At 39.9% G+C, this 27,071-nt stretch overlaps 1 protein-coding gene across 2 annotated transcripts in view; it reads right to left on the reverse strand.

Moving 5' to 3' along the window:
• Positions 1–1,632: 1,632 nt before the first annotated feature.
• cdh11 (cadherin 11, type 2, OB-cadherin (osteoblast)) overlaps positions 1,633–27,071 on the reverse strand; it is a 91,394-nt gene continuing 65,955 nt past the window's right edge. For both annotated transcript variants that reach the window (XM_085182053.1, XM_085182052.1), the window contains 9 exons: positions 22,156–22,343; positions 14,349–14,462; positions 14,097–14,236; positions 13,553–13,689; positions 10,007–10,128; positions 9,749–9,866; positions 6,203–6,454; positions 4,595–4,746; positions 1,633–4,309 (listed from right to left, as the gene is read on the reverse strand). In XM_085182053.1, coding sequence (XP_085038179.1) covers positions 3,944–4,309; positions 4,595–4,746; positions 6,203–6,454; positions 9,749–9,866; positions 10,007–10,128; positions 13,553–13,689; positions 14,097–14,236; positions 14,349–14,462; positions 22,156–22,343 — 1,589 coding nt within the window. In that variant the 3' untranslated portion in view covers positions 1,633–3,943. The remainder of the gene's footprint in view (positions 4,310–4,594; positions 4,747–6,202; positions 6,455–9,748; positions 9,867–10,006; positions 10,129–13,552; positions 13,690–14,096; positions 14,237–14,348; positions 14,463–22,155; positions 22,344–27,071) is intronic.

Consider the following 27,071-nt stretch of genomic DNA (forward strand, 5'->3'; position numbering starts at 1 on the left):
AGGTTTGGTCACAGTCATCTTTGCTGAGAAGAATGCACATGTGTTTGTTATGAAGGTGAGTTTTTAAATGAAACTGATTTTTTTGGGAAAATCCAAATTGCCACTAGGTGTGAATGTGCGAGTGAATGTGAGCGCGAATGGTTGTCTGTCCCTGTGTGTTGGCCCTGCGACAGACTGGCGACCTGTCCAGGGTGTACCCCGCCTCTCGCTCTATGACAGCTGGGATAGGCTCCAGCGCCCCCCGCGACCCTGAAAAGGAGAAGCGGAAGCGAATGGATGGATGGATGGATGGATGATTTTTTTTGTTTTTGTTTTTTGGTAACACTTTATTACACAGTGTATGCTAAAGTATGTTATTTTGTGCCTGCTGTAGCTGTGATAATTCCTGGAGCAAGACGTTATCAGAATGAGCACATAATTGCAGTGGGTGGATGGCTCAGAGCTCTTAGTGTGGTGCCATAACTTTGTCTTGTCCTGTAGTTCTTTACAGAGTCCTAAGCCTAAATGATTAGAGATGTGCCTTGCATATTTCTACTCCTCAGTGTCATAAAAGAACAAATGTTTATGTGGAGTGTTGCTGGGTGAGGGAGAATAGTTCCCTATTAAAATGGCTGCGAGTCAAATTCTTCTCGTTGACTTAAATGAGTATCTGTGCGCGTAAACTGCTGTAGGAGAAAAACAAAAATAAAAAAGAAGAACAATGTGCACAGTGTGCATGTAGGATGATAGCAGTAACTTCATTACATTGAACACTGGTCATGATAAGACCTTAAATGTTTACCTTTCTTTGGAAAAATATGGAGCTGTCAGTTACACAGAGAGTAGCACCCCATGATCCAAGGCCACAGACAGTATCCCTCATTGTCCAATTGAAGACTTTGGCTTTTATCAGTTCCCTTCAGTGGTGTCACATTGATCTGTATTGCCATGCATGCAAAATCTATACTTGTACTGTGTTGTTTTGATAAGCAGATTGCTCGTTCCTTGGTCAGGTCATTTTTGACCCGCTAATCAGGGGTTCTCTCGGCTGTCATGTCTGTGTTTATAAATTAGTGCATTGTTAGTACGTCCCATGACAGGACTTTACATTCCCATTAGTGTGTTTGGGACTTCATGCTAATTTGCTTTGTTTAGTCAATCTGACCTTAATCTTGCAAAGGCTAGAATGCACTGCTTTAGGATTTAGGATGGGGTTCAGTAACCAATGGGTGATACTAATCAATTCCTGATAATAATGAATGAGGTCCAAGTGTTGGGCTCCAAGCACCGTTGGGCTTAAGTGCATTGTTAGAGAGTTGTTACCATGTTATTACTCTTTTTTTAAGTTAAAATAAGAGAAGAACTTATGTTTGTGGCAGTGTGTTTTTCAGATCAGGGGTTTAGTATCAACTACATCTGTTTGTAGGTCAGTAGCAAAAGTTGAGCCAGCTTTAGGTATGTCTTTATTAGGATTTTACTGAAAAAGAACTGAAGTTGGTCTGAAGATGTGTTTTTAATGATGATGAGTAGCTTACAATTATGACTTCATTTATTTTCTTTTAAGCATAGAAATAATGAGTTTTGTGCATTTGACTCAAACTGAGTGGGTCCACACATGAAATGTGATTTTGTTTTTATATATACATATTTAGAAGACTACATGTTCCTAATGTTTAAAAAAAAAAAGAAAGGACTGCAGTTTCCAAAGTGAACACAAAGTTGACTCCCAAACACAGTCCAGTATCATTTTATAAAAAGAGCTTTTATTTCAAAGTTGTTTTTTTTCTTTTTTTTCGCTTCGGAGATTGAAGCACATAGTAAAGCAACAGTACAATGTTCAGAAAATATAAGTGTGATGCTGTAACATTTTTTTTTAATCTTTATCTTCTTAACACGTTTTTGTTGTAATACTGGAATATTCTGCATGTATACTAAAATAAGAACTTTTAAAATTGTACAAATTGGTACCATAAAACTTGACAGAGAATAAAAACGAGGCGTTCTCTCACTGCAACAAACACAAATTGCTAGTTTTCCTCTTGAACAGGGAGAAAGAACAAAGAAATGCCAAACAATGAAAAGAGAAACAAAAATGAAAGAAATGAAAGGTTGTATTGACACAGGCATAAACCAAGTCTGTTTAACTTTAAGCAGTAAATTTCTTACGGCAGCCTAAAAATGAGACTAGAATACCGTGTAGTCTCTCCACGTTTAGGCAACGGTACAGATATTAAATCTGAGCTGCAAAGAGTTAAACCAAAATTTCTTCCCATGTAGCTGCAGCCAGTAAAAGAACAGTTATAATAATGATAACAATAATAATAGAAAACAACAATAATAATCATAATAATATAATAACATTAAAAAAAAGAGATTGACCAAGAACCTACACATTTAAAAAGGATGTTTTGGTTTCAGCCTCAGCAAATGTGGTTCTGAAAACATACTTATGTTATTTTCCAGTGTTATTATCTCTAAATAGCAACACATGTTGATACAACAGATGTTGCCGCCAACATGCCGTGCACGGTACTGGAAAAAGACACAAGGCACATTTTACCAATCTACATTTACTGTGCTGGCAGACTCAGTACATCCCATCTAAAGACTGTGCGGGGCACAGGTTGGATCCTCAAAGTGATATATCACGTCAGCACGTTGCTCTGTACACACCTAACATGGAGAATAGTTTGCTTTCTGAATATACGTCTCAAGTTACAAAAAGAAACAAAAGGAGAAAAAAAAAAGAGAATGCACTGCGTTGCAAGAGTGTCTATTAAGTTTAAGGCGATTTTTAGAGCTCACAGGTTTGTACTCATTGTGACTGATCATCATCAGTGGACTCCAAATGAGGAAGTGATCATTCGTTGGTAGACTCGGTATGGGGAGTGATTGTTGTTGTGAGGAATGGGGACACAGGGTGAGGGCATGGAGAAGGGCAGCTTTTTTCTTTTCAGGTCTTCTCTGCAGTGAAGAATGAAAACAAAGAATCATCCACAGTTTGAAAATTGAATCCTTGTTGAGTCTGTCTCTTTTTGAGAGTAGAAAAATTGTATCTGTGTAGTATTTTCAGTCCTTGTGTGTTCCTTTGTCTTTGTGTAGCTACTGAAGATAGCATTCTCTTACTCCTTACTCTTGTTGTGTTTTTACCCCTGGAGTTGTTGTTTATTTATTATAAGGCCACCATACTGTGAAGATGCTGTGAGCATCTTCACAGTATCAACAACCCAGAGTCGGTCATGCCATCAAAACGACAGTACCTGCTGAATTCGGCACACACACGACACGTCGGCAAAATCATTCCATTTGATTTTTGACCCTACTAACACATCTGTACATTTTATTTCTATTTAATAACATCAGGCAGTTGCTGGAATCCACACAAGCTCTTCCTTTAATTAATTTATTTCTCTCCCTTCCTCTTTGTCTTTGAGAGATCAACAAAGGGGATTTTCTCCACGCCGAAACCTTTCAAGGGAATAAAATTTCCCTCAATAACCATAAAAGAAGAATGTGAATCCAGTCCACAAAAGTATATAGAACCTCTAATAAACTAAACATTTTGCTAAAAGCAAGTCATTTTGACCATACAGCAACGTTTTTTCCATCAAATTACTCCCAAACAGACAAATTGCTGACATAGCAAATCTCCCAGCCCTGCAATGTTCAAGTCTGTAGAAATAGAAGGTGGGAAAGAGACACAGAAAGGACAAGGGAGATTTGGGAAAACCGGGAGTGTTTCATGTCCAGATGTTCACAATGTGTCCATTGACAAATCATCTTGGAGGACTGGAGCGTTGCCATGGAAGGGGGAGCTGTTAACGTTTGTTGACTAATTGGCATGAACTGATCAGTTGGTAGTTGGTAACAGTTGGGAACTGGGGAGTGTTAACCCTCAGTTAACAAATCCTCGTGGAATCAAGAAATCAGAAATCGGGGAGGCGTCCACTCAGTGAGACCACTGTTAAGAGTCTTCACCATCATCAGCATCATTAATGGAGCAGTCTTTGGTCCCGTACAAATCTGCCAGCTTCTTAAACCTCGGCCCCCAACTCTGCAGATAGTCATAATCCAAGTCGGACTCTGTTGTGACAGACTCGAGGGAACTCAATGACCCGGCCAATGATCCTCTGCCTTCATAGCCGTAGATCTGAATGGAGTCGTAAGGAGGTGCAGTCGGGTCACTGTCGGCTTCTGCAATTCGAGTCTTGATGAAGTCATCCACATCAACGCTGTTGGCTGCAGGACGGCCAATGCCGGGCCTGATGGGATACTGAAGTTCTGGTTTGATATCCTTTCTTGGCAGGAAACCGTTGGCACCATCTGGATTCTGAAAAGTCGGAGAAAGAGAGAAAGGACACAGATGTATATTGCAGAGAATGAACAAACTTAAGAATTGTATTTATCTGCTGGCAGATAAGGTGGAATATTAACCAGATTTAAGTACTTGTAGGTTTTTAGTGTAATGTTTAGATGCATAAGCAGAAACTGACAGTCACAGATTGCTTTTGACCTGCCTGAGGCTGAAGCAGCAGACCCTCAATTTCCTCTTTTCCCCATAGACTTTTATCTTTAATACCAAGATGGTTATTGCCACTCGTCCTCTCACCCTTACCTGCAGTGTGGCAATGTCGAAAGCCTCTGTGTCCTCCTCACCGCCTCCCTCGTCGTCATAAGTGATAATATTCTCCCGGATGTCTTCCTCCTCGAAAACTATCAGCGGCTCTTTCTTCTGACGCCTCAGTGCAACAAACAACACTACTATTGCTGCCAAATAGAAAACAAAAATGCAAGGGTTTACATTTCCATTTAATAAACATTTTACAAAAACCTTCATGATTACAGGTAGTAGACAAGTTAATCGTGGATAATTAGTGTGCACTGTGGGAGGTTGCACCTTGGACATTTTAATTCATATCATTTTTGTATTATGTTATACACGTATGCCATTTTAATTCTAAATTGTCATCAACATGTCAAACTCGCCAAAGGTTTTCAAATGTGTTGTACTCTGTGTAAAATGCAGTGTAAATTAAGGTTGAAGAATCAGCTAATGGCTTGTGAAAGATTTTCTGTTTTGAAAGCATATTTATGATGAGATATAAGGCTAAAAATAGATGTGTTTCTGTGTCTGTGTACTCTAAAGAACTGTCTTGTGTGCATGTGTGTTGTAATAAAAAAAATTTCAACCCAAGCAGACAGTGTGTGTATGTTATATATATATATTTCCTGCGCATAAAGGATAACAATACAACAGCGACTATCACTGCTCTCTTATGATTGAGCTGCAGCTTTTCCGTGTGACACACACAGTAGGCAGCAAAGAGGCGGCAATGGAGACCAATTGAAGTGAAAGATACTATTTTTTCTTTCTTATTTTAGTTGACAGCTGCGCTTGTTACTTGTAAGCACAATCAAAACCTTAGCGGCTAAAAAAGCCTTTACCAAACTACCTTTTCAGCAGGCTTAAACACTGACAAAAGTGGTACTTTCAAGGTCTTCCATCCACCTAATAGGTACACCCTGACTATGAAAAAACCTACAAACGCATCTCTGTGGCTTTGCCTCTTAAATTCTCCAGAAACCTCTGGAAAAGGCTAAAAAACATTAAAAGTCAAATGTTAATATTTTTTGTACGGTTTCTTTTTATATAAATAGTTACATATTAAAAATAGTTCAAATTAATTTAATAATTTGGCTGTGAATAATTGATCTTACTTTAATGGATACATTTTTATTTTTTACTTTACCACTAAAGTTCTTCATGTACTCCCAAATTTTTCAGTGTGAGGCACCTGTGGTCCTTGGACATGAAAGTAAATGTCAAGCCCTGCTATTGCAACATTTCCAAGTACAAGTACAAGTGATTATGCATGGATGGGGTATGAGAGTGATTCTGTAAGTGCTTATACATAAGTGATTCCTTGACCTCTACTCTTAAGAGGATCAAACGATGCAGCACAGTTTGAATGAGGAGTCAAAAATAGGAGGCGGCCTGAGTCAATTGCTGATGTTTCACCTCAGTGTAAAGTAAATGTCAACCTGTTTGGTATTACTAGAAAGGTTTGCAGTTAAATGGCTCAGTCTATAAACACACCCTATGCAATTTTAGAGTGGCCTCCCTAAAATTTGATCAAGGAATGAATAAATGTCATATATTTTAGTAATTCCCCCCCCCCCCCCCCCCCCCCTCAAACTAACAATTAAGAATTTTGTTCCTTACCAAGCAGAATGACAATACAAGCCAGTATAGCTATCAGGGCTCCAGTGCTAAGGCCAGCAGGAAGGACGTAGGGCTCCACATTACAAGACAGAATTGTGTCTTTGCTGTCACAGGAGCAGACTCTGATGGTCAGGGTGTTGGTGCTGCTCATAGCGGGAATACCGTTGTCGTTTATCTCGATGGGAAGGTAGTAAACATCCTGGGTGAGACGACTGAATCCCTTACGGAGCACATAAATACTGGCTGTGCTGTCTGCAGATGGAGAGAGAAATAAGGTGGTCAATGTGATGAAATGATGGAAGGTTGTTCAACTTCCAAAGGACTATAAAAAACACATGCTGCTGAATGTTTTGGCTTTTATGTGCAAAAACTCACATAATCCACCTTTGCACACATTTTTCTTCTTTAGCATTGTCCACACACACAACCATTGCTGCCTGAACACAGCAGCCAATGAGGTGTGACTTTGACATTAGATTTATATTTAATAGTGGGTCCATTCATCAGTTCAAAAGTAATCAAAGACCAGTTATTGCTGTTACGACACCAACTTGCTGGCTCTGCCTTTGTACTACCCTCTTTTTGTCTGCCTTTTTTCCATCCCTCCCATGCCATTCTTTCGCATGTATATTTTATTACCAACAGAGGATTACACTATATGAGGCATTTCAGAGGCTATATCGCAGGAAAAACACTGTCTAACTTATACATTAAAAATAGATAACAAAGCCATACAGGTTAAGCATGTACAAACTACTGTTGTATAATAATAATAAGGTATAAATGCAGACAGATCTCCTCTTGGAGGCTAAATTTAGTATGAATTTAACCCTAAAACATACAAATTTTTTCAAGCTCTGTTCTACTTTTCTTTTTTATCACTGCATGTCATTTTTAATAATCCACCTTTAAATTTATATATTTACAATATAAAATCTTTGAGTCATGCAAAAAAATGTTACATGTAACTTCCAGTACATTACAGGAAAAAGAAACTGAAGATTAAAAAAAACTCAGAAGGGTTCATAACTGTATAATAATAATAAGGTATAAATGCAGACAGATCTCCTCTTGGAGGTTAAATTTAGTATGAATTTAACCCTAAAACCTACAAATTTTAGGACATACAGCAATTTTTTTAAGCTCTGTTCTTTTTTTTGTAATCACTGCATGTCATTTTTAATAATCCACCTTTATTTTTCCATCTTGCTTTGTGTTTCCTAAAACCCTACAGGTTATGCTGATTGTTCCTGAATTCATCATTCTTTTTTTTTCTCTTTTCATGTTTCCCAGTTGTTCTTTACGTGTGATCAGGTGTAACGACTATCTAACAATTATACCTCCGTGAAATCTCTTAACATTTCCAGAGAGTTTACAGAGAAGTCAAATGGTAACTCACTGGAACCTTTACTGTAGATTTACAATAGTCATGCAAAAAAATATGTTACATGTCACTTCCAGTACATTACAGGGAAAAGAAAAGGAAGATTAAAAACTCTGAAGGGTTCATAACTTCTAGCCAAAAGCTATGAAAGTTACTCCAAACTCCCCGATAGAAACATCTTTCTGTTACTGATGCTACTGTCATTTGTTGCCTCCTGCCAACACAGCTACTGTCTGAAAGTTGTATGTGTGATGCAGTGTGCAGGTGCGTGCTTCTCAGTCCTCTGAGAGGCTCTGGACTCTTTCCTGTCTGTCTGCGTGTCTGTTACCTCTGTTACCTACTGAAAAGGTCACCCTTTTGCAGTGTTCTTCAATGATAGGAATCACACACATTTCAAGCTGGTCATTTTAAGAACACACCTAGACTTCTGATAATATAAATCTTTGTTCAACACATATCACATTTCCATTTGTTATTGCTTTGTACTTCAGTATTTCACAGCTTCTTCTATAAATAATAGGGCTTGTCAATATGTAATTTCAGCAGTGAAAAGGAAGGGAAACTAAAACACATGCTACAACTTTTGATTTCTCTGTGCAGCTGGCGAAATGAGTGAAGAACAGGAGAAAATCACAGAAAAGGAACATTTAGTTGAAAAGAAATGTATGGGTCTGTGAGGTGAGTTTAGATTGGACTCGGGCTCGGTTAGTTTGAGAACGCAAGAAATGCACGGGGTGCATTTCGCCTGTCTTCTCTCTTCTCCGCTCTTTCTGCTTTCCCACAGGCATTCAGATTGGGTCCGTTTGTGCATCCCACCCCTACTCTATTCAGTGAGGAGGCTGATTAAAGGCTACACATTACAGGTCTGCGGTGAGCCTCCACCTTACAGTGGAATTCTATATACTACTACATAGAGCAGTGCTGATGGAAGAAACAACCCCTTTCCTGAGGAAATGAGATGGATACCTCAGATGAAAAATAAACTTCTGGTTTACTTGTGGTTCCTGAGATATTCCAAAGTAGAATGGGAGGCAGAGCCTTCATCTTTCAGGTTCCGCTTCTGTGGAATCAGCTCGCAGTCTGGATTTGGGAGACTCTACTTTCAAGATTAGTGTTAAAACTTTTCTTTTTGATAAAGTATATAGTTGGATCAGGTGACCCTGAATTCTCTCTTAGTTGCACTGTTTCTTCTCCACTCACCCTTTTCACTAATTATATGTTTATACACCACTCTGCATTAAATTACTAGTTATTATCAGTCTCTTTCACAGCGTGTTTTTCTTTTTGACCTGTCTTCCTTCCATGACCCTCAACATGTCGCAGCAGATGGCTGCTCCTCTCTGAGCCTGGTTTTGCATGTTGTTCTTCCTGTTAAAAAGGAGTTTTTCCTTCCCACTGTCGTCAAGTGCTTGCTCACAGGGGGCCATGTGATGGTTGGAGTTTTCTGTATTATTCTAGGGTCTCCTACCTTACTCTATAAAGCACCTCCAGAGGCTGCTGTTGTGATTTGGTGCTTTATGAATTGAATTGAATTGAATTGAACTGAAGAAACACTGAAACTTCTCCAGTGTTTAATGTAATAAAGGTTGATATGGGATTAAATAAAGGTCTTTACATACATACTATAGTCTCTCCAATTATTTTGGAGTGATTTATTCTTAAAATGTAATTTTACTCACCCACTTAAAATACCTGTATTTTCCATATTACAGTGTATTGAAACAACCTTTTTTTCAGTATCATGCGGCTTAAATCTATAGTAGTGTTCTCCGGATTACCTCATTCTCTTTTCCTTTTTTTTTCATCTTGCTCCCAGAACTAACAAAACTTAATTCAATCAGCTGGCCCCCGAAGATGTATGTACAGACGGACAGAGACCCCACCGCAATTAATACAGCCCGCAGGACATGTGTGCATTCATGTGCGTGTGAAATTCAGAGCACCTGCTGATTTCTACAAGGTACTGTAAGCCTCCATCTGGTTATGCTTTGATCTAATCTGAGTGAAAGGGGGAGAGAGAGAGAGAAGGAGACAGCAGATGAAGAAACGGTAAGACTGGCTAAAGAAAAGCATGGGAAGAGAAAGGGGGAAACAATCAAAAAGCAGAGGGAAAAAAGCGAAGATTTGGAAGGGATGGAGATAATATTTTAAAGGTCATCTACCTCTGTTGTCTTTGAGGGAAAAGTTATGGTTATGAGCAACTTCTGGAGCAAGGTTGAATGTGAAGTGTTGTCTGTAAGCCATCTCATCCTTGTCCACTGCGCTCAATGTTTCGATAACCTAATACAAACAAATTAAAACGCAATTGGAAGGAAACAAATGAATGTAAATACTGTTTCTGGATACATTTAGCTTCACCATCATCCCACCAAACACGTGCATTTTTAAAAGAATTTATCATCTCACACAGAAAGCCTCACCTTTCCCGGTGCGACAGTTTCACACATGAGGACCTCATTGTTGGTCGCGAACTCTGGAGGGTTGTCGTTAACATCTTTCACTTTGATGTTAACCCGCACTTTGGTGTCTTGGTGATGGCCCCCTGCATGTATAGTACACACAGTGCAGTGCAAAATCATCACTATTCTGCTCCATATACAGTGGGGCAAAAAAGTATTTAGTCAGCCACCGATTGTGCAAGTTCCCCCACTTAAAATGATGACAGAGGTCAGTAATTTGCACCAGAGGTACACTTCAACTGTGAGAGACAGAATGTGAAAAAAAAATCCATGAATTCACATGGTAGGATTTGTAAAGAATTTATTCGTAAATCAGGGTGGAAAATAAGTATTTGGTCAATAACAAAAATACAACTCAATACTTTGTAACATAACCTTTGTTGGCAATAACAGAGGTCAAACGTTTACTATAGGTCTTTACCAGGTTTGCACACACAGTAGCTGGTATTTTGGCCCATTCCTCCATGCAGATTTTCTCAAGAGCAGTGATGTTTTGGGGCTGTCGCCGAGCAACACGGACTTTCAACTCCCACCACAGATTTTCTATGGGGTTGAGGTCTGGAGACTGGCTAGGCCACTCCAGGACTTTCAAATGCTTCTTACGGAGCCACTCCTTTGTTGCCCGGGCGGTGTGTTTTGGATCATTGTCATGTTGGAAGACCCAGCCTCGTTTCATCTTCAAAGTTCTCACTGATGGAAGGAGGTTTTGGCTCAAAATCTCACGATACTTGGCCCCATTCATTCTGTCCTTAACACGGATCAGTCGTCCTGTCCCCTTGGCAGAAAAACAGCCCCATAGCATGATGTTTCCACCCCCATGCTTCACAGTAGGTATGGTGTTCTTGGGATGCTACTCAGTATTCTTCTTCCTCCAAACACGACGAGTTGAGTTTATACCAAAAAGTTCTACTTTGGTTTCATCTGACCACATGACATTCTCCCAATCCTCTGCTGTATCATCCATGTGCTCTCTGGCAAACTTCAGACGGGCCTGGACATGCACTGGCTTCAGCAGCGGAACACATCTGGCACTGCGGGATTTGATTCCCTGCCGTTGTAGTGTGTTACTGATGGTGACCTTTGTTACTTTGGTCCCAGCTCTCTGCAGGTCATTCACCAGGTCCCCCCGTGTGGTTCTGGGATCTTTGCTCACCGTTCTCATGATCATTTTGACCCCACGGGATGAGATCTTGCGTGGAGCCCCAGATCGAGGGAGATTATCAGTGGTCTTGTATGTCTTCCATTTTCTGATGATTGCTCCCACAGTTGATTTTTTCACACCAAGCTGCTTGCCTATTGTAGATTCACTCTTCCCAGTCTGGTGCAGGTCTACAATTCTTTTCCTGGTGTCCTTCGAAAGCTCTTTGGTCTTGGCCATGGCGGAGTTTGGAGTCTGACTGGTTGAGGCTGTGGACAGGTGTCTTTTATACAGATGATGAGGTCAAACAGGTGCCATTCATACAGGTAACGAGTGGGGGACAGAAAAGCTTCTTACAGAAGACGTTACAGGTCTGTGAGAGCCAGGGATTTTCCTTGTTTGAGGTGACCAAATACTTATTTTCCACCCTGATTTACGAATAAATTCTTTACAAATCCTACCATGTGAATTCATGGATTTATTTTTTCACATTCTGTCTCTCACAGTTGAAGTGTACCTCTGGTGCAAATTACTGACCTCTGTCATCATTTTAAGTGGGGGAACTTGCACAATCGGTGGCTGACTAAATACTTTTTTGCCCCACTGTAAAAATTCAAAGCAGTGTTAAAGTTATTAAAGCCAGAATGTCATTTTTATGTGAATTATTTGTGATCGTCTGTGTGTCTGCATTGTAATCCGCATTTGGCATCGAGTGAATGGAAAGACTGTGAATATTTTTCATCAAAATTGCCTGTCAATCAGTCAGCCACTCAGCCAGCTTTTTATTTTTTTGATTTGCAAAAATTATAGACGAGTTTCTGAGACATCAAGAAAAAATACAGTCAAACAGAATGGCACACATCTAGTTGCAGCTCCCAGAAATGTCAAGTTATGCCTGCTGAAGATTAAATGAAGAAAAAAATGTGATGCAGACAGAATGATGTCTAAACAGCCAAAATAGACACAAAAAATACAACATCCAGAATATTAACTCAGAAAGATGGAGTGCACTTTTCTTGCTTTTCATCTTTAAAAAAGAAAACCCATCCATTTCATTGCTGTACTGCCTTGCATATTTGCAATTCTAGTCAGTGTGATTTTCCACTACCCTGTCATTACTAGGCATTTATTTAGCTTCCCAGGGTCTGTATGTGGTTAGCATAGCCTGCAATGGTCCTAGCATTGTGGGCGGCAAGTCCGTTTCCATCTGTCCGTCTGGCGTCTAGCACACCACAGGGAAACCACGCAGCACTCTGCTAGTTTGAGCCCCAACCACAGAATACCAGGGTGGGGCCTCAGTGGCTTGAGGGAGGGTTGTTGGGGCTAAAGCCAGGGAGGGAAAGCTCCGGAGGGCCTGTGGGTTGACTGGCATCTCCCCTGTTTCTCCCCCACGTATGCACTACAGTCGACTGTTAGGGTGGAGCTCATAATTAAAAGTTATAGCGGTGCTTTAACTGTATTTACTTCTCTTTTCATTGCTGTGGAGTTTTCACCAAAAATCTAACTTTCATATAAAGTAAACTAAAAAATAAGCTCATTTTAAAACAAACAATTAAAATTAAGGAAAACAGTTTAGGTCTTGTTGTTGCCTTTTTTCTCTACTTGTTCTTTGCCCCCTTATACATTTAACATTTATCAAAAGCCAGCTCAGTGTAGCAGATCTTAGTTTTCATTTCTGGCTAGCTGCATACACTAACATTAGACACATTCCACTGAGTTATAGATGGGTACACTTATCAGAATGATACCACTAAGTCTCAGCTGTAAAGCGTGAAGTCAGTTCATCCCCTCTGATTCCAGACATGTAATTAGTTCATCAAGATTTAGGCTTTTTGCTGCTGACAAACATAGCAAAAGGGTTAACTTTAGTCCCACCAAGAGGAGAAAAAAATTACAGCCCGCAGCTTGAATCCACTTAAAGTCTGTACATAAGATGTCATGGAGTGTATCCAGCACCGCAGGACGACAGCCCGGGTTTCGGATGCCAGCAAATGTACAGCCTGGTGGCTATCTGGGAATTTTCCATCTGTTTGTTCTTGTTTGACTTTTTCTTCTCATACTACATCAGCGTGTGTGGTTTCAGTAAGAGAAATGACACAAAGGCTAAGTTCAAACACAGGAAGAAGCTCATTAACTCCCAGAATGGCTGAAAATAAAATAAAATTTGCACTTAGGTGTTGTTTCACTTCACATTCAGTTGTATCATAAGGGTGTCTGAGTCCAAACTGTATATATATTAACTTTTGCTATGCATATAATGATAATTAGAAGTGTGTCTGTGTAGGCAATATTTAACAGATCTATAGGGACTCATTTACCACACATCAGAATCAGTCCCAGTTGTCTTGTATTTCAGAGTGCATACATACCAATCTCTGTAGCTGACACAGATATATTATGCCAGGGCTGTGTTTCTCTGTCCAGTGGTCTTGTTGTGGTAATCATGCCATCTTCTGCGTTTATACTGAAGAACTGCTCTACATCTGTGTACCGAGGGATCATGTACCTACACAGAAAAGACTCATGAGTGATCGGCATTACATATACGAACTAATAGATTAAAAAAATACTACAATATGCAATACATATAGCATGCAGAGTTTTCATTTTGTACTATTTTGAGAGTCTGATAGTCTAAATCTATTTTTACAAAATGAGTCTTGTTATGCCTTTGTTGTCTTATTTTGCATCCTTGCTCTGTTGAAAACATCTTTAATAGATAATATTAAATAAAATATTCTACAGCCTAACATCTCTGAGTCATATTGTTTGCTCAGTGTGGCTGAATGAAGGCTGAAAGTTTTTGTTTTGTTTTTGTGATGTTCCACAGTGAAAAGGCAGTTTCTTTCACTGCTACAAGCCTGTCTCAATTAACGTGTTTGTGTGTTTTCATAGCGTGAACATCTCTGTTACCTGACAGGATTGTTGGCAACATCAGTGTCCTTAGCATGAACTCGCCCCACCGGAGTGCCTGGAGGGGCATTCTCCTCGACCTCAAACGTGTAACTTGGAGCTATAAAGACAGGAGGCTCATCTGCATCCTCCACTGATATCTACGAGCATAAACACACAATAAGCAACAACCTGTAAGGGAGTTTCTCTGATATTTGTCTTTTTTTTTTAAGTCTCAAACTCGTGTCATATTTTTGTTGTTTTTATCTGTACCTTTATTGTGGCTTCATCTTTGTAAGGGCCCCAGGCAAGGAACTGGGGGTCAATGTAAGGGTTGGATCCTTCCACCTTCAGAGTGTATGACCTTTTTGTCTCAAAGTCCACCATCTGAGAAAAGGAAAGGAAATAGAAGCTATTAAAACAGCCCCCTCCTGTTTTTAACTGTAAACACTTGAAACCTTCTTTTCTTTTCTTTTTTTTTGTCTTTTAATTAGTTTTATCTGCAGGAAAACACACATTACATCATTTGCTTTGTGAAGCGTATGTGCGCACTGTGCACTTTTAAGGCCTTGTGATAGGGGGAGCTGTTGCTGCACGAATAACAGCAGACACATTGTTAGTTGCAGTACTGCAACTATCACAGACCAACAAAAGTAAAAGTAATCCAAATACCAACTTTAATTTCCAGATGGTTTGTACTCTATGATATAGCATATGATATGATTATTTTGGGACCAGAATGAATCATTGGGTTGTTTCTTTCCTGGCTTTTTTAAATTTTTATCACCAGATGAAAACAATACCTGTCTGCCTTTAATGAGCTGGGATTAGGTTTGGGATTTTGGGACACCACATGATAAAGGGAATGGAAAGCAGGAGATGAAGCTTCAATCTAAGACCAAAAGAACAGCAGGCAGGTGACAGTTAGATTATTTTATCTATAATAATATCATCTAAATATCCATCCTTCAGATAGAGAGAGGTAAATTAAACCTTACTTTACCATTTAAAGTCACTGTCATTGATTTACAATACCACTGGCAAGATTTAATACGCTCTTATTGAACTCAGCTTCAGCTCACTTACTGAGTATTGGTAGAAAACCCACTCACTTTTAATAGCCTCGATTTTGAATTGATTTGAGTGTGTGCTTTGAGGTATTATGCTCAATGTCAAAAGCATACATTTCCCTCGCATCACATTTCCAATCAGTCATTAAATAATTAGCACATCAATTATAAAGCCATGACCCTCATCCAAACAGTCAGCCTCATGGTATGCATCTAATGAATTTTCCTCTCCATCCTACTGACTCCTTTTCTGATGTACAGGCTATGTGCTACTGCAGGGGAAACTTTGGAGTCAACAAATGTGTTGGCAAGCATTGTATAAAAGCTGTGATGCCCAAGAGGTTTTCGCTGCTATTATTATGAGGACTCGTGTGTTGCCAACAGCACTTGGCTGTGACTTCATCTGCAGCCCCGTCGTAGCCATAATCATAGTAGTAACACTCTTCTGGGTATCATTGCTGTATTATAAACCCAGATAATAACCACTTTCCCTCGCTACTATTTTTCCAGCTGGTATGGGGACGTTAAACTGGCAAAGTCCCAGGAGCAAGCTTGATCTTTTCATTTTCAGGCTACCAACACTTAATGAAATCCCAGTGGGAGAGAGGGCTCATAAGCACAGTGTGAACCGTTAAAAGCAGAGAGAAGCTACTAGAGATTTATGAGGTTGACAAACTGGATGCTAAACAAGTCTACCGAAAGTAAATATTACGGATTTAAGCCGCTGATCGAAATGATTATCCTTTGCTGCGTGTTGAAGGCAGGCAGTCCAACTTATCGCGGCTACATTGCCGAATCCAATATCGCACTGAAGGGATAAAATCCAAAGTGCGGTCCGTGATCCAACATGGACGCAGGTAGATAATACCTTCTCTCAGTGGATTCTTCCACACTCATTCAGTTGCAGTACTATTCCACTGCTGTTGTCAGTGAAGGTGTTTAGTGTGATGATAGGTACAATAGTAGTAGAATAGATGTGACCCAGTTCTTTCATTTTCCCTTTTGCGTCATACTCTCACAGTCTCGTTTGTGCACTCTCTTTTTTTTTTTACCCCACATCCAGTATTTTCATTCTCTCCCTACTTTTGTAATCAGTGTGAGATGATAATAATAATAATAATTTTCACTATACTGTCCCTCCTTCCTATTGCCTTCTTGAAAACACAAGCAAACACACGGCTTCTTAATATTCTGTGGACTGGTTTTGTCAGGACACAGTTGAAAGAGAATAGCTGATTAAAGCTCATCCCTGTGTGTGTGTGTGTGTCTGTGAAGAAAGTGAGAGAATAGAGATTAGCGAAGGCTACTCTTGACGTGCGAGTCTGCACGCGTGCTCTTGTGTGTGCAAATGAGTGCCTTTAATTTTGCGTGGCACTGCCTTCGGGGGGCAAAAGGCATTGATTTCCCCCGAGAGGCATCAAGACCCAATAATCTCAAATGTGCACGTGCACGTACACAAAATTACTACACAAACCCTGAGCTGAGATGCCATCATCAGATTGAGAGGAGTGTAAGTGAGGCTAGCAAGGTGAGAGCACCTCTCATTTGTCCTAATGCTCAGTTTAAATCACCATCAGGCTATTAAGCTGTTATTCCAAGAGACACAGGGAACTGTGACAAAGGATGCTCATGTCAGTCAGTGGCCTTGCACACAAACAGCATTTAAATGGGCATGGAACTGTGATTAGCTCAAGGCCATAAACTGTATATAAGAGATTGGCACAGCTACAGTGACTCCAGACTGCTAATGTTAAAGTCTCGACATTAGCAGTCTGGCTGCCATTGCATTGGCTGTCGGAACCAGAAGTGACCGGATTTTGATCACAGGGTTGGGTGCTAAGCTAGCTTCATGAACTGTGTGGGTTGAACTCACAGACACATGCAACCACTAATTAGTGCTAAGTAACAAAATAAAGTACAAGACTTTCACTCACCGAAACATAAACTGGTTACATGGTCTGCACCTTGTTATTTGTGGGATAATTCCACAAATTATACAAATACGGCAGTTACTGGCATTAGCATTGACAACACCTTGACAGCCATTGATGATAGCTACCTATGTCTTCACACCTGTCAATCAAAGTTCCACAGTTAAAACCGTATGTGTCTGTGCGGTTGTTATAAAGGGGAAAAGTATCCATGGAGGCCAACGTTATTTTAGCACCAGGCTTTAAAATCTGCTTTTAGTTTAGTTGGACAATTTAACCACAGATTGTAGATCAAAAACGGTCACCATGACATCACCCACTGGTTAGCGAAGTCCCATTGTGAACTCTCAAGCTGAGCATTTTTGTTGTTTGCTATCCTGGTGTTTCGGCGTGATGAGCAAAGGGAGGATCTGTCTGTCAAACGCAATGACAGAGCAGCTGTAGAGATTATATATCTTATCTCATTGGAGTAACTAAAAAGTGTTGCCGGGTAGAAAGACATTGTGCCTAGCACGCAGGTACTGTAGACCTATTTTGGATAAGTGATGGATGGAAATATGAGCAAAGCCTTCAAATGTTTCAACTTATTTAAATTCAGTCATTGTTTAAACAAATTCATGTATTTAAATGATTCTAATTTTTGTGTCACAAAGATTAAATTGTGTCTTTTTCTGTTCTTGCACACATGTATGCACATTTGCATATGCGTCTAACGCTGCTGTTACAATGAGGTCACTTGTCTATACTTTCAGCTGTGTTGAGTAAGATGTTTGTCACTTTTAGCATTTCACAAGCAGAGAGGGTGCTTTGTGCTTGCTGTTGGATAAAGCCAAACACACGTGCACACACAACTGCACCCACACAAACATAGTGCACCACTTTAGTGTAATCAGTTGATCTCATTTCTTTGATTGGAATCCCTTGCTTTTTTCTTAAAAGCCCAGCTAGGGCTGTAACATCTGTCCACCCAGCCAAGGGTTTCTAACAACTTCTTTGGGGGAATCATGGATAAAAGTGTCAGTATTTTTGACTGTTCCAGTCTGTATTTCAGATTCTCTTCAAATCTAATAATGCTCTCCTGAGAGCTTTCGGTCATAACCATGCTTGTATACTATTAGGTTATGCCTAAATTGTGAGTTAACACGAATGGTAGCTATCAAGAGAGGAGAGCAGAATTATCACTCACTCATTTCTATGTGTCTTAGTGACACCAGTGGGAAGAGTACTCCTAACCCTGGCAGTCTTAATGCCATCCTAGAGTTCTGACTTGGAAAGGATTCACTCATGCAGACGATTGTGAGGGAGGAAGAAAAAAAAAACATGAAACTGACTTGTATCGATTTATTCACACAGAGATTTTCCCACAGCATCAGTAAAAGCGAACTGCGGGTTAAGGGTGGCTGTTCTTCTAAGTAACGTCATTGCTGTCTGGATAGGGAATGCAACTTACCACAAATGGCATCGTAAATCATCCAAGCATATAATTACATATTTCAATATCAAGTCTTTTACTAAATTGGACTTGGTTTGGAATTTAGGAAGAAAAAAGTCTTTCTGTCCCATTCTGAACAAAGAGAGATTTGAGTGTACATTTCATTACTATTTTTCCTGACACATTAACAATATGACCATAAAGGCTTTTTCTTTTTTTTAACTGAGAGATTCAGGGGTCAGATGTCCTGGGAGGGAGAAGCAGACTAGTGCAGCTCAGTGGAAGATTCAGCTCATAATCCTGACCTGGAGCTACATATACAACAATGCTTCTGTGTGTGTATATTTGTGTGTGTGTGTGTTGTTTGTCAAAGAGAGAGAGAAAAAGAAGAAATGAGTGAAATTCTGCGTGTCTGACAGAGCATTGTGTGCATTTCTGATGGCTGGATCGACGGGGTACAGTTGAGAGAATAAGGGACTGGTTGTGTGCAGGCATTAGAAAGACAGAGAGACTGAGAAAAAGTAATTGTGTGTGCTGAGCTGGATCACTGAAAGCCACAGTTGTACTGTGTGCATGAGTGTGCATGTGTGGGTTATAGTAACAGTGCAGAAGATGAGCTCTGTGGCCTAGGGAAGCATGAAAGTTAATGCACTCTCACTCTCGCAGACACAACCATGGACTTTGGTGGTCATATCAAACAATATGAAACTGAAGGTTCAGGGAAGGAAATAGAACAACATTTCTGAGCTGCTTCAACCCTTTGCTTGATATTTTTATTTCTTTTTTTCCCTTTACTTGGCTTCACTTATTTCCTAATGCAGTACTTCAACACACAAATATGGACAGTGGTTTAAGTCTGGCTTGGCTGAGGCTAACATTAAACTGCTTTTCCTATAGAAAAAGTGCTGACTCAACTACATTTCTCTGCTGGCAAATTGAAAAGTGTGCAATGACGCACGCATAGTTTCCATAAGAGCTAGCTGTTGAAGCAGCCACTGTCAAATAACAGACCTTTGACAAAACGTTCATTACCAGAAAGTCATATAACTGTAACCTGCAGTGTAAAAGGCAAGCAAAATAGAGTTAAATAACTTTCTAATCCGTTAGACATTTATATTTAACTGCAAATAATGTTGAAAAGGAGAAATGGCATTCTCTTTTTCCAAAATGTTCATTGCTTAAAAATGCTTAAAATCTATGTAAAAGACTGCATGGGTAAATAGTTCCAGATGAACATGTAATAATCTACCAATAGCAGCAAATTTAGGGATTTCATCATCTAAACTATATAATATCATTAAAGGATTCAAAGAATCAAGACAAATCTCTGTAGGGAAAGATAACGTCAAAAACCAATAATGAATGGCCATAATCTACGGACCCTTGGGTGGCACTGCATTAAAAACAGGCACTGCTCAGTAATGGAAATCACCGCATGGGCTCAGGAACTCTTCAGAATTTCACTGTCAGCAAACAGTTTAATGTTACATCCACAAATGTAAGTTAAAACTCAACTTAACCATGCAAAGAAACCGTTTCTAAATAATGTCCAGAAAAGCTGCTCCTATATCTTGAAGGACATTGAAGATGAACTCGGGTGAAGTGAGAAACTATCCAACTGTAAAAATAAAAGTTGAAAGTGTTTTTGGGGATCATGGAGGAGCACAAGGACAGGGATTTTGGGGCTTGTTATCTGCACCCATTTCTAAACCCAGCACCGGTGATAGTTCTGGATTACTTTATTAGTACACATGGGTATCTCTGTACTAAAGGAAGAACATACCAAAAGGCTAACCTACTACCAACTACCCAAACAGAAAGTGCTTAGTCTAACTTTTTCGCATGTACATTTACTTGTGTAAATTCTGCAGTAGTTTGCATAACATAGTTCAGCAGCCGGTAAGATGGAAGTAAAAATGTCAAAACTATGCTGACTCCAGTTTTCCCACTCCTCCCCTAGAACAGCTGTGAATGAGTTCAGTCAATTTTTTATTTTCTTTGGTTAACTACAGCCCTCCTCCAAGAATAATAGGATATTGTACTGTGTTCTCACCTATATACTACTCCAATGGATTTATGAAAAAGCACCAACTATTAAAGGTTGGCAAAGAGTAGTGTTGGATCTAGTGCCATTGGAATATCTTACATACTGCACTCAAAAACAGATCAATTCTTAATTGATCAAAGGTGTGGGAACCATACTTGAATTATGTGGAACCTGATGTTTCTAATATTATGTTACAAGGATTCTCTTGAGGGTTCAAACTGCAACGTACTACTGGGACCACAGGTATTGTACTGTATGGTATTCTCTCTTTATTTATTTATTTATTTATTTTTTAGACGGAACTGAGCTGGTGTTCTGTGCTTAGTTATCAGTCTGTTTGTTTTTGTTTTGTTTATTTGTTTTTGTTTTTTGTTTGCTTTTTATTTATTTATTTATTTTTGGTTTTGAATTGTACACTTTATTATGTTATGTAATTATGTACTATTTGTGAAAACAGAAAAACTAATAAAAATATATATTAAAAAAAAACTAAAAAACAAAACTACAGCCCTCCTGTGAAGGCACCATTATTACTGTCTAATTAAAAAGGCTTTAGAGGACCAAAAGTTGACGTATTTCACAGGAAATTTCCTTTTTTTTTTAGCATGACAGTATCAAACTGAACATACTGATAAGATGCATTGCAATTCACTGCTTACATCAAATAAACATTCATCAGCCATTTTTTTTATTTGGTATACCTTTTCAGCTGCATGTAAAAGCAAACTGCCTAGTTACATGAGAGCAACTACAACAGGTTGTCAAGACAACCAGCTAAAGTTCAAACTAAAATTCACAATAGAGGGAAGAAAGTTGATTTAAGTGACTTTGAATGTTGCATGGCTGGTCTGAGACAGGCTGGTCTGAGTACTTGTGAAACTGTTGATCTACTGGGATTTTCCCACACAACCATCTCTGGGGTTTATAATAGTCGAAAAAGCTGAAAATATCCAGTGTGCGTCAGTTTCTGGGTTAAGATGCTTGTTGATGCGAGAAGTCACAGGAGAATGGCCAGACTGGGTAAAGCAGTCCAAAAAAGATTTGTCATAACCAAGGTAGTGACAGAATTTGGCATAGGCAACATAAAAACATCCTGCCTTGTATTAGCTGGCTCAGACTGGTGGTGGTGATGTAAGATGGCGAAGTGGGGGAATTATTTCCTCGCAAATTTGCCTCTTAGTACCAACTAATTAGAACTTAAATGACACACCCTTCTTGAGAATTGTTGCTGATCATGTCTATTGCTTTGCCCCAACTTTGTGGTTTGTTTTAATTTCATCACTTGATAATCTAATAAAGTAAAAGGAGCTTACCCATGGGAATCATTTGAGAATCCACTGAGCTTTAAATTGAGTTTCATCCTATTGTTTGGTTGTCCAGACCAATGCGTTACTCCTTTGAAAAACTACCAAAAACCCACTCTAAACTGTCATAATCAGCAAATACAGTTAGCATACAGTTAGGGCTAAATATTTTAAGAATTAGTTGGGGTCTAAAGAGATGGCAAAATATTTAAGATAAGCGAGTAACTTCCATCTGATGGACCAAACCCAAGGGAGAAAATGCAGTTTTAAGTTGCTAAGTTTCTTTCTTTTCTTACCTTCTTCAGTTTAATCACAGCTTCTCTGGTTTCGGAGTCCGTGGTCAGTTCAAACATGTTGATTCCGTCTCCATCTATTAAGCGGTAGTTCACCAGCCCGTTGTCTCCAAGGTCGGGGTCTTTAGCTTTAAGACGGCCCACCTCCTCTCCTGCGACTTTATCCTCTGACACAGACATCGAGTACACACCTGGAATATAAAAATATGTGTGTCGGCTTCTTGGTGATGATAGTGGTGACTTTTGGTCACAGCTTGCTTTTGTATTCAACACTGTTCAATCCTTGGCTGGTTGCCACTGTGTTTACTATCTGAGGCAGGGTCAGTTTTGGAGGGCAGTGAGGGATTAACATGAACTATACCATCTGTCTCATATGGCCCAAAGGATATTAATATCCCCTGTAGTGTCAGGTGTGTGTGTGTTTGTGTGTGTTGGTATGTGAAGAAGCAGACACCTGGTTTCAAGAATGAGAACAGTATGACCATATGTCTACTCGCTCCCATGTTTTTTTCTCCCTTTCCCTTTCCTTGTGCTCTTATTATATCTCCCCTCAGTTCAACCTGAACCACTCATCCCCATTTCATCCAATTTTTCTTTAGCCTCTGCTTATTTTTTCATACCCCCCCCCCCCCCGCGCTCTCCTCTCAGCGCTATTATCTTATTTATTTTCTTTTCCCAAATCTTTCTTCCTCTCTTTTCCACGTTTTACTATTCTTGTTTGTTTTTTCTCAATTCCTCCTCGCCTCTTCTTTGCCCCTTCCTACGCCAAGATTTGGGCATTGAACACAAAGTAAACTCTACATTTATGGGCTGTACACCGTTAGCGTGTTTATCCTGCTCGTCCAGGTGTGGCAAACTTGTGAATCATGAAATTCAGTCTGTCATGTGGCTTCTGAGCGATTCACAGGACTTGATCCATTCAGCCTAAATCCCCCCTGCCACCCTCAGGCCTGTTACTTTTTCCTCACATCTCCATCGATCTTCACCAAATCCCTCTTCTCCATCTTTCGTCTTCATCTCTGTCCCTGCTTTTTAAACTCCTCTGTGCTGTTTGACTCTATTTACTAAGGTCTTTGCCCTCTTTATCTCTCCTGTGCTTCTCCATTTTCCATCCTCCCAAATCTCGTCATTCATCCTCACCTCTCCTCCCTCATCGTTCCATTTCTCGCATCCCTGTCTGTCCTCTTCTCCTCCTCTTTTTATGTACCATTTTGGTTAAAAGCTCATTTCATCCCTATCCCCCCCACTTTGCCCCTTTCCTCTCTCTTCTCCTGTCATTCTATTCTTGCTTTTGCTAAGTAGCTTAACATCAACGGCTTCTGGCGGCTGAATTAAACATTGTATGACAGAACACACAGGCAGCTTGGCATACCTGGCTGCAGGCTAAAATGAAGCACGTCACATACAGGAAATGTACATTTACATTTAAAGATGACAGGGGAAGCAAATATGAATTCACTGAGTTCATTACTGCAAAAAGTCAGGCACAGGTTAGTCTCCCATACCAGAGAGAGTGAGAGAGACTTCGGCTACTGTCATTACTCCCACAGACTACAAGCTCATAAACCGGCCATGTTCAGATATAAACACTAATGAAACGTCTAATAAGTGTAATTTGTGTAATGACCACAATCTCTTGGGTCGGGAATTTTATCTGATGACTGACTTTAGAACAATGATGTCTTTTATTACTCAGTAATTTCTTAGTCAGACTTGTGATTTTGATGTGTTGTGATATATGGAATTTAAACTCAGAAGCAAAGTTTGATGTCTGAAGAATTAATATGCCTGTGGTGTGGTTAACTATATTGTGGTGGGTGTGGACTGAGTTTGCAATTAAATAGTCTGTGCCTTAAAGAGCACATAAAGCCTGGGTTTATAAAGATTAACCAAATTGCCATAACAGCATATTTGTTTAAACTATCAACAGTAATTCCATTTATGCACACGTTTAAAGAGATTTCTACTCAAAATATTGTCACTCCTGATATTTTTATTAGTGTTTGGGCCCTTTATTTCATTTAAACAACTTGCATTTGAAATTACTGATTTATTAGAGCAGCAGAAGACAGTTAGCGTTTGGGATTGGGGATTGACAACACAATATTGTCCCCTGGAGTCTACAGGTGGCTGCTGGGACTGTGGAGGGGTTTAATAGTGGGCAGCAATGGTGCTGACATGGCAGAGGGAGAGAAGGGAAACTCTGCAGCTTAAACAGGCCACCACATTTGTGGGCGATCGTGGCTCAAGAGTTGGGAGTTCGCCTTGTAACCGGAAGGTTGCCGGTTCGAGCCCCGGCTTGGACAGTCTCGGTCGTTGTGTCCTTGGGCAAGACACTTCACCCGTTGCCTACTGGTGGTGGTCAGAGGGCCCGGTGGCGCCAGTGTCCGGCAGCCTCGCCTCTGTCAGTGCGCCCCAGGGTGGCTGTGGCTACAATGTAGCTTGCCATCACCAGTGTGTGAATGTGTGTGTGGATGACTGGATATGTAAAGCGCTTTGGGGTCCTTAGGGACTAGAAAAGCGCTATATAAATACAGGCCATTTACCATTTACCATTTACATTTGGATAGGACACGATGAGAGTGGGGCACATCACTATTGCTGTGTGATGCAATGCAGCTGTGTCCTGACTAAACTCGCTCAAAGTCTTCATAGCATTCGTGTTTAAAGTGTTCTGCACACTTGTGCTTGTCTTAGCTGACATAGGCTTCAGCCCCCTGCAAGCCCACATTGGAAAAGCAGTTAAAAAAGTTATGCAATCTATTCTACTTAAATCTGAGAGAAGAGCTAAAACTAAAGTTCTAAGGTGAGTTTAATTTTTCCAAGATTTATGAGAATAGACAGTTCTGTAATAGAAGTCACTGAAGGTAAATGATGTGCAAATAGATATCGCCCAAAAGATCTTTCACCACTTCAAATGCCTTTTTATTATCCGCTTTGTTCTCCATTGTTCCTGTTCAAACAAGAATGAGAGAGAAGCGCTGCGGCTGACATATATTAACAGTATTTAACAAAACCATCTCTGTCATGTCAGCCTAATAAAGACTGAAGTCAGAGAGAGTTAAAGAACAATCAATTGCTATTTGCCTTTGTTTTTCTGCTCCTACTCCTGTCTGTGCTGTGATGGATTTTTCGAGGCTGCAAACAAATGACGCTTGATAATGAGGTGAAAAGAGAGAGAATTGCAGGGACAGAAAGTCTCTGAGAGAAAGAGATATCAAACCTTAGAGCGAAAGGAAAAAAATACAGCAGCTTGAATGGAAGCTGAAAAGCTGCTAGACAACAAGAGGGAGTCTAGCTGTGCCATATATATGCATTATTTTTCGGTGTGTTTTTATCTTTTTTATTTTTATTCCATCTTTGTATCTGTTTTATTTTTGCTGTCTCTCAGACTCCGTTTTTGTTCCGTGACTCTTATCTCATTTTCCATTTTTTCTTCTTCCTCTCCTCTCTCTCACTCTGCCCAACTACTAAATAAGTAATCACTGTCCTCATTCACACCATCTGGGAGAATTTTCTTGCAGGTGGTTGTCCTGCTTTTATTTTTTATTTATTTATTTTTTGACAAGGGTACCGAGTTCCACAACATATTGTTATTTGGTACATTGTCTTGAATTGCAGATGTAAAACTGCCAGTGATGCACAGGAAAGTAATGTGGTTATTTAAACATAATGTGGCCTATGTGTGTGACTTGATCCTGTCTCTCGAATATTTTTCACCTGGTCCATGAAGAAAAGTGGATTGCAAAGCGCTCCATGGTTGGTAATGCACATATGCTGGCTTAAAGGAGATTGTGAAGTGGGTTACTTTTTTTTTTTTTTAGGTCAGTTACTAGTCTTTTGTTTAGAGTTTTCTACAAAATTTGCATTAGTAAATCAGCCATTTAAGGTTTTAGGCTCTCCCTTCATTTTTACACCATCTGTCACTATGTAAGAACATGTGGCATTATTAAAGAAACATGCATATGCCCGTATGGAAACTTCTATATATGCTTCTCGTGCTCACTGAAGAAAACGTGCTCAAAAGTGTTGCCTTTTGAGCAGTTTTTCACTGCTCATAAAACTCTCCATCTAAACTCCCTCAAATGTCCTTTTTTTGTGGTCTACAGCATCACATTTCAGCTTTGCATTGCAACACAGCTTATAATATACAGGAACCGGAGTGGTGGTTTTGACTTTCTCTCTCTCTGCATCTCCCTGTCTTTTACATTATCTCCCTCACTGCTTCTGCTCATGTCTCTCCCTTTTCTTGCCCATTCAGCTTCTCCACAGGCTAAATCCTGATCCATCATCTCTTGTTTTCTCCCCATTTCTTCTCTCCATACATTCCTGAAGCTATTCTGCAGAATCTCTGCCAGGAGCCCTTCTGCTCAGCGCTATAGGAGGCGAAGGACAGAACGATGAAGTAAAAAAGAGCCATAGCACAAAATAGCAAAGTTGGATATAAGATGGAAAGGTGGACATGAAGGTCCGCTGGGAAGTGGTTGCAAAGAAAAAAAAAAGCATTGGTGTGAATCCTTGCTGAGGGTTAGGATGTTTCTCTTTGAGGAGAACCAGAGAGGTTAAATCGTTCTCTGAATATTTGCTATTTGGCCGTGCATGAGATGTGATCAGAAAGTTCAAAAAACCTTACCTGACATAAATTTGGCCAATCTCTCTTTCAACTTCATCATGAAAGAAAACTTCCAGCATGGCTGCCATTTTTAAATATAAATTGCACTCTCTAGGTCCCGTTTTGACAACACTGTGCACTCTGCTGTTGCACTGTGGACCCCAAACTTACACAGCTAGCAAACATTATCTTTTGTTTCCAAACTGATCTGAATTTTTATGGAAGATCATTGCTGCTGATGAGAGCTGGGTCTCCGAAGGGATTCGGTGAAAAAGTCTTGAGTTCCCAAGCCTGAAGGAAGCACGTT

The sequence above is a fragment of the Neolamprologus multifasciatus genome, chromosome 13 (assembly GCF_963576455.1).
Source record: "Neolamprologus multifasciatus chromosome 13, fNeoMul1.2, whole genome shotgun sequence".
NCBI lineage: Eukaryota > Metazoa > Chordata > Actinopteri > Cichliformes > Cichlidae > Neolamprologus > Neolamprologus multifasciatus.